Genomic DNA, 8,452 nt, shown 5'->3' on the forward strand with positions numbered 1-8,452 from the left:
CACACAAGCAGCGTCAGCCTGAGCAAGATAGCAAAACCCGGTCTTTTTAAACCACTCACACGACAAAAACCATCATTACACATCATTTTCCATCATTCATGAGTTTCATCAGCCTTTCTTTTATCTCACAAACAAGCTGCTCTGCCTGTCCTACACCACCTCCACCTGGAGGTTAGCCGCAAATATCAGTACTGCAACAAATCCATGTGAGACGATTCCAGTTAAAGAACTGTTCAACAAATTAAGTTAATTAAAAATAACGATGAGTGACAGTGATGGAAATAGAAGAACAAATTGTTATTTTTTTCTTCTTCTTTTTTTAATACCTACCTTAACTGACAGTATTGTTGTCCACACGTCTTTCATTTAAAACAACAGCGACTGACAGTCCTTGGTGTCAGTTCCCAGCAGGAGGAAGTGATCGCCTCATTTTATGATTTCACTTGTATTGCACAGTAGTTATGACAGATGGAAAATTACAATATTTGGGCATCAACTTTTAGGCAGTTCTTGATTTATAAGACTGACTCATGTCTCGAATGACCTAAAACAACTGCCCTACCCTTCCACCCCTTCAAAAAAATACAATATTACATAGTTCAGTCTTTTCGAAACAAAGAACAGCCTCAAGTATATGCAGTATTATCGCCATGTTTTTTTTATTTTTTCATGGCAAACAGGTGGAATATGTTTGAAACTCAAATCCTTGTAACATAACAGAAATCCAGTACAAAACTCACTTGTTTTTAGCCCTTTACTTTTCAAATGTCGAAAAAGTTACTAAGTAAGTAAACAACGAGTGGCTGATACAATTCACGCCTGCATAACAGTAAAACTCAGAAAGAGTGGGCCAAAGAACAAGAAAATAAGAGCAATATTTCTCTCAAACTGGACTTGACACATTCACTGAAATGACTCATAATCGGCCTTTATTCTGAATTAAATATTTAACCGTTATTTGTCACGTTTGTTGTTTGCCTAATTATCCCTTACATGTATTTCGTGATTATTAGAAACCTCCCACGGTCATTTCCAAGGAAGGTAGACCACAAATGAGGGTATCGCAGTTTGCATTTGAAATAAATGGCCTGTCTGGGGTTTTTCCAAGTAAGGGAGTCCCGATGAAGAGGAGGGAGTATTGTTTAGAGCAGTAATTAAAATTCATCAAAACTGTCCTTACGAGCTGTCACTTTTCTTTCTTTCTTTTTCTTTTTTACGAACTCTTACTCACACTGGATGTTATGTGATCAAGTGCAAAGCTTGAGTTTAATACAGGCGCCATCAAGCCTTCTGCTACTTCTGTGAGCCTCACCGAGCAGCAGAATTAGTGCAAGACATACAAACAACAGTTATAAAGATATTTCAAAAGCTTTTACACATTTTTTAAATCATTCACTCAATGTTTAAAAATTGATACGGCGGGATTTGGGGGTGGTTCTGAGCATCCCTACACTCCCAGCAACAGTGGGTCGTTGAGGGTTCGGGCTGTGAAAAACGATCTTTAAACTAATATGTGTTCACCCTGGTTTAAGCCTAATTTGACAAAGCAGCTTTCCTCCTTTCTCTCTTTCTCTCTCTCTCTTTTGCAGCCTCAACTCTTTTGGACAGCGTTAAATGCCAAGTATTAGAAATGTCTGCCCTTGCCCAAGCTCTTCAAAATTCCTGTGATGGTGGAACATGTTTTTGTGTGGGAGGACTGTTCTGCCAAGCAAAGCTGTTTTAGTCCTGATTCTCTTTTTTTTCCTCCTTTTTTTTTTCCTTCTTCTCACAAGAAAATCTTGTTCTTGCACGACCAAATGCTGTCTCGTGATGGGGGCAAACAAGAAAAGGACTAACGAGTAAAGGGCACCGCATGCCTTAAATGAGCCAAAAGCTCAGTTTTAAATGGATTGCGTTGGACACTTAAACAAAAGCGTGTGTGATTTTTTTTTCTTTTCTATTACAGTAATAGTGTGAGTAAAAAAACATTACTTCCAGTATGTTCCCCCTCCTCAAATTGTACATTTTCTCAAAGATCCCCCACTCTTTGCACATAAACATCTTCGTTTAGAGTAAAAGGCTGTGAGAGAATTCTGAGTGGGGCATTGGGGAGCCCCTTGGGCATTTCTCATTGCCAGTACACTTGACATCACCTTACCTATTTCGCAGCTGGTGAGCCGCAAGCCAGCAAGTGCTGCACAGTTCTGGAAATTACCATGAAGCATGTGTAAATACTCACAGCCCAGTCATCCATGTGGAGTTTTGGGATGCAGTCTCTTGAGGACTAAGTCGAAACTTCATATCTGTGACAGCTAAACAAAAAGAAATAAGAAGAAAAAAGAAAGAAAAAAAGAGGAAGCCCATAATGCCAGCTTAACACACATGTGCGCCCCCCCCCCCCCCCTCACACACACACACACACAAACACACACATCCCCACTACCCAGACATAATCACACTTGTGTAAAGATTAATGTGTTATTTTTGTGATAACCTGACAATTGTGCTGCTTCCAAACAAACAAGTTTTTAGTTCTGTCAAACTGGGTAATTCATTTGTGAGGCTGTGAGCATCCACTGATAATGTATTCAAGGAGTGAGTTAAGCTCTGGTTGTGTTATTTTTTTGGACTTTACACAATTGCCTTGCTCGCCTTAACTTTCCAACAGACATGTGACTTCCAGTCTAGTGCAACTTACCAGAAACTACATCAGTACGTCTAATTAGGTAGACAGCTAGTATCAGAGAGAGAGAGAGAGAGAGAGAGAGCGAGCGAGAGAGTAAGAGAGTAAGAGAGAGAGAGAGAAAGAGAGAGCGAGGGAGGAGGGACAGAGAAGAAAAGAAAAGAGGGAAGAAAGCGACTCAGTGCTCGTGGTAAGCCAAGTTCTTCTTAGCGCTCGTACGGCTACAAAGGCTCTCACTCTCTCGTTCTGTCTCTCTCTCTTTCACACACACACAGACAGACACACACTTCACCAGATCACACACACTCAAAAACACAAAGCAGAAGTGGACAAAGACACAAAGTTTCAGTCGCTACAGTCGGCTATGGCGCAGGGCTCTGACAGCAATGACACAAGTTACAAGTCCCCATCACCTGGAAGCAGACAGGTAAGTGTGCATGGTTCGTTTACTTTTACGAGGATGTGCCCGGTTTTGTCGGAGCGATTTTAGTTTAACATCTCTGGATGTACTCGTGTGGGTATGTTTTAAACACGCACCTTTGATTGGCTGCATTCTTTCATGCATATTTTTGTGGGCAGCAACCAAGGCCACCACTAGAGACACCCATCCTGTCTCTGCTGGCTCTTTTCACAGTTTCTCAGAGTGTCTCACATGCACACATGGGCTGGAGGCATGACTCGCTGCAAGTGTAGGCTTTTGTGAATTGCAAAAAAAAGAAAAAAACTCAGCACCACTTTGCCCAAGTAGTGGGACTCCATTGTTTTTGCAAGTCCTCAAACTGCGAATGAGAGCTGAGAGCTGTTGGGAACAGACATCGTGTTAAATACAGTATGTACTGTGCATTTCTGTGCATGGGAGAAGCTGTCCATTACCCTCGGTGCTGGCTGGTTTCACATGTGTCAGTCTCTAGTGTTCACTATTGCTCAAACCTGTTCTGGAAATAGAGCGCTCAAGCGACGTATTAACGCTACAAGGCATGGAAATAACTTTGATCATCTAAATTCAGTTATTTCTGTGAGCAACGCTGGTTGTCTGGGGGATTTTCAGAGAGGTGCTAACAGACGTTCAGACGAGGTTAGATACTACATTTCTTATCTCTTTGATGTCCAACCGACTCAGCATTTTGAAATTGATTAGTTATTATGATACCAAGAAAATCGAGTGTTCAGGACATGAAACAGGGTGTGCGTTATAGCTAACCGATGACTCAGCCACTCCCCGACCCTGCCCTTGCACATTAGGTGTGATGTTAGGCAAGTCTTCCCTGAACTATCATTTTCACACCCCGGCTAGAGCGTCCAGCACAAACTATTCACCGAGCTTCTCGCAGATTCACTCTTTCAGGCTCAGGAGACGTCTGGTGGCCTCTGTGTCATTTGCACAAACACACTAACTGAGGGCCTGCTGTTTTGTTTCAGAGCTCAGACGACCCAAAGAAGGTGATGCGCCGCGAGAAGAATCGAATCGCTGCCCAGAAGAGCAGGTTGAGGCAAACTCAAAAAGCTGACAGCCTTCACTTGGTAAGGACACCTTCCACCACACTTAACACCCTCAAAGCAACACAACGCGAACAGATGTCTCAGCAGGACATGCTGAAAACAAGTCTGCCATGCTGGTTTCAAATCAATAACTGCAGATTGACTGGATAAACTTAACACTCCTTGTATGTCAGAGCTGCTAATTCAGCCTATCTTTGTGAATAATGATGAAAGCATCAGGGGTGTTTTTTGCTATGCAATGCCCTGCCAACTGTTCAACCTCCAGTGTAACTCCATAGCACAAATGGAAAGAAATTTTGAGTACTGCAACAGACTGCAGCGCTTTCTAAGTGTCCGTGCAGCTCTTTGAAGCCTCTGGGAGTGGATTTGTACTATATTTACAAAATGCTACCTGACCATGTGGCGATGTGTCATGGCTTCTGTTGGGCTGCACACTTGGACGCTGTTCGGTGTGTTTTCAGAAGCTTAAGGAATAAATTAGCACGTGTGGGCAATCACTCCCTTTTCACAGCAGAAACGAGCATCAGAGACTGCAGCACAGTGTATGACGACAGGAGTGCGTTCACGCTCGACTCCTTTTGTTCACCGCTTTATTTGTTTGATCTTTTATAGTTCTTTTTCTTTTTAACGTTAGAGTGGGTAGTCAGCACATTTCTGCTGGATGCGCAGCTGGATGCTCTGTTATGTTAAAAGCAACCAGTGACCCATTGAACACTTCCACTAGCTCAACAAGGTGTCATTTCTTACATCAACCTATATTTCAAAACACTGATCACGTAACCACTCGCCATGTGACTTCCTCGTTCAAGAAAAGAAGATGCGTGCGGCACTGAGCTCTTTCACAGTAATGTGTCAAGAGCAGCTGTTTCAGTGAACTTTATCAGATGAGCAGAAGAGATTTTTGACCTTCAAAAAAAGCCACACCGTAGGCTGTAGTAGATCCAGTGTAGCTGATTTGAATATGTGAGAATCCTTCCTGTGAAGTACGGTACACATTATCAATCTCTTTAAACCCGTCAGTCACACAGAATATAGCCTGTGGTTTTACTTTCATCGTCTCGCTAGATAAACAGGAAGGTGAATTTTCCCTCTCTTTGACACTGTGGCTTATTTCCTGTTTCTTCAGTAGTATTTTTTTCTTCTTTGTAAATGAGCTCGAGTGCTACATGTCGTGGGCAGGAGGGGAGAAAAAGGCAGTCACTTCTTGTAAAACACTGATAGCAGTGGGCCGTATTTGGCTAAGTGACGCAAGTACAGGGGTTTGCCCAAGGGTTCTGTGACAGTAAGGACTCACAGCTCAGCTTTGTGATCTTTTGGCCATGGTGAGATGACCTTTTAATTAACCAAGTGGAAGATTTCTCTCCTACAATTCCCACACAAAGGTGAAAAAAAAGAACGAATGAAAAGAAAGAGAGAAAAAAGTATCAAGCAGTGACGTACCTTTTGCTCTACTTGCTAAAAACTGATCATCGGTTAGAAAGACACCTTCTTTCCACTTGTTTTGGAAAATGTGGCACCCAAAAATGTCAGAAATGTACCTTTTCACACTGTGGTGCAAGTTGCACACAGTTTCAATCAATAGTTGCAGGGCAATGTAACAGGGTAATGTGTATTTTTGTCTATTTTCCTTCTCCTTTTTGCAGTGTTGCCACCAATATTTCTACTTTTAGAACAAAGCAATGTAGATGTTGTAGATATTTCATGTTTTACTAACTCCTAAGTAACCAAAGCTATTCATTTCAGTACTGAAACAGAGACAACTTTATCTCAAGTGGCAACAACATGCTTTTACTTTTACACTTTTACTGACTGGCCCATTACAAATGATCACTGAAACAGGCAGGGATGCCACAGTTTTAGCATTTTTTATAATATAAAATTGTTTTCCTACTTGAACTGTGGACTCGTTGCTTCACTGTGCTCGCAGTCTTTGTGAAAGGTTGAAATAGTTTAATGATTCAACTACTCACCATATTTAATCCAGGCATCATTTCTTAACATAAAAGTTGATCATAAAGAAAAGAATTAAACAAATTCCAACTCTGACCTGATGATGGCGTAAGGCATCACTGTGATCTTAACCCTCTCTGTTAGTGGGAAGACATTTAACTACACATTTAATCCCTGAGATATCTTAAATATAGATAAAGAAGTGTAATTTTAACAGCACACTATGTGATAAATGTGTAAAGTTACAGAAATAGTTCTGGGCTCACTGCCCAGACTATCCAATATTTATATTTGTGTTTGTGACTGGATTTTCAAAAACATTTTTTTAAGAACTGTAATTTCTACAATAAACAGTGACAAACAGGAACTTTTCTACCATTTATTTATTTATTATTTAACTACTTTGGTGTAATTTGAGTCGCAGTGGGGAGGTCTTTGTAAGCAGAAAAAAGTGTAAAACCTATTAAAAAAAAGGATTAAAAGTTTAAAAATGTATGCCCTCCTTAACATTTTCCAAAGCTGTCCAGTGGGCCGGATTGCAGTCTTTGCTGGGCCGATTCTGGCCCTTGGGCCTTGGGTTTGACACCCTTGGCCTAAGGGAATCAATAAGCTTATTCAATTTCCCTAAACTGAGCATGTATGAAAGTATGTCAGTTTAATGACAATCTAATCGTGGCTTAGATTTAAAGTCAGGCCATCCACTGTGGACAATGATTCTGCAAAGCTGTTGCGCTCTTCTGTTCTACATCGAATGGTAGACAAACCATCCAGCACATTCATACATGGACTATTAAAAATGGCCTGCATTATCCTTTTGAAATGTTTGGGGTTAAAATATACCGTGCACTAAAACTTGCAAAAACACCAGCGCGGAAGCAGGATATGTGGTTGTGGCTTTTTCATGAACAAGTAGTAAAGACCATCACCTTTATGCTGTCCAACTTAACCTCACACAAAAAGCACGCACTTTTATAGTAAATAAAGCAGCTCTGCTCTAACATCCCCTCCCTTCGTGTTTCCAGGAGAGTGAGAACCTGGAGAAGGAAAATGCCGCCCTGAGGAAGGAGGTGAAGCAGCTGACAGAGGAGGCCAAGTATCTGTCGTCTGTGCTGAGCAGCCACGAACCTCTGTGCACCGGCCTGGCTCCTCAGACCCCGGACCTCCTCTATCCTCCTCATCACAGCAGCTACAGCACCAGCCAAAAGTTTGGGGTGTATCCAAACTTTTGACTGGCACTGCACCACCGCCAGCAAATCGCTGTACCACACTACCAGCGCTAACCCCCTCCCCCTCCCAACTGACTACTGAAGATGTACTGCGAAACAGACGACTGACCTCAATGGAGAGAGACTGACTGGAGATATTTCAATCAGTGTTAAAAACCTGATCACAGAGTAACAAGACAGACCAACGTGTCTGCCACACACGGCAGCCAAACTGTAATTATTTATTTCGCTTCTGCTCGTCTCTCTGCTTTTCTGATTTATTATCAGTAATCTATCTGTGAACTTAAATGGCTCATTGAGTAGAATTATCAGCCAGTCCATGTTTACACAGAGTGAAGAACCAACCTAGTATATAAATGTTGAAGTGACTCAGGCGATATTTTTGTAAATTGCATACTTTTAGTGTGAAGGAGAGCCACCTTTATCATCTCACCCACCTTGTTTTGTTTTTGTTTTTTCGTTTTGTTTTTTGTGTTGTTCACTGTTTTAGTGTGTTACTGTTGATTGCTAATTCTCAGGACCTTTTGACAGATTTGATTGTGGACAAAGAGAATGTAAAGTCAAGATCCTAAGAAAAGAGGTTTTTCAGACTGTGTACCAAAAAAAAAGAAGCAATTGTTGATGATGAAGAATTGGAACCTGGCGTTCAAAAGGTCTTGACTTCTGTTGATAAAGCTGATATGTGAGAAGAGCCAGCTGATCTATTTATTAAATGTAATGCCTTTTAGGATGATCACTGTGACCTCTTTTTTCTTTACGACAGCAGAGTGTGTGACACCACCAGTGGTGCTGTGGTGTCACAGGAGCTTGTGACAGCATCCTGGAGGTCCCTAGATGGCACTGTTTACCAGAATGAGATGCACGATTAAAGTAGCTTATATTAAGGAGAACATAGTATTTTGAAACCTTCCCTGTATAACTTTACTTTTTAAAAACTTTGTGAGTGTGTGTGTGTGAGTGTGTGTCCTGGAGCACAGCTGAGCCTCTCGTGTCACCTCTCAGCCAGTTATTTCATAACTGCCTGCCCAAAATAAATGATGTTATCTGCAATGCTTTTAGAGTAAACAACTGCAATAAAAGTGATGATTACCAGCATGTTTTATAGTTCACACAC

The 8,452-nt window shown here is 41.4% G+C and overlaps 1 protein-coding gene across 1 annotated transcript; it reads left to right on the plus strand.

The window, feature by feature from the left end:
* The first annotated feature begins 2,839 nt into the window (after positions 1-2,839).
* On the plus strand, positions 2,840-8,426 carry batf (basic leucine zipper transcription factor, ATF-like). Its single transcript, XM_004541877.5, has 3 exons — positions 2,840-3,089; positions 4,082-4,183; positions 7,135-8,426. The coding sequence occupies exons 1-3, from the start codon at positions 3,027-3,029 to the stop codon at positions 7,339-7,341; spliced, it is 372 nt and encodes a 123-aa protein (XP_004541934.1). The 5' UTR covers positions 2,840-3,026; the 3' UTR covers positions 7,342-8,426.
* Positions 8,427-8,452: the final 26 nt, after the last annotated feature.

Source organism: Maylandia zebra, linkage group LG15, assembly GCF_041146795.1.
Source record: "Maylandia zebra isolate NMK-2024a linkage group LG15, Mzebra_GT3a, whole genome shotgun sequence".
Classification (NCBI taxonomy): Eukaryota; Metazoa; Chordata; class Actinopteri; order Cichliformes; family Cichlidae; genus Maylandia; species Maylandia zebra.

What these genes read in the sequence shown, in the direction of transcription:
- batf (XM_004541877.5), top strand. Translation starts at nt 3,027, where the DNA reads ATGGCGCAGGGCTCTGACAGCAATGACACAAGTTACAAGTCCCCATCA. An exon ending in CATCACCTGGAAGCAGACAG is followed by an intron (nt 3,090 to 4,081) that starts GTAAGTGTGCAT and finishes GTTTTGTTTCAG; the next exon opens with AGCTCAGACGACCCAAAGAA. An exon ending in AAGCTGACAGCCTTCACTTG is followed by an intron (nt 4,184 to 7,134) that starts GTAAGGACACCT and finishes TCGTGTTTCCAG; the next exon opens with GAGAGTGAGAACCTGGAGAA.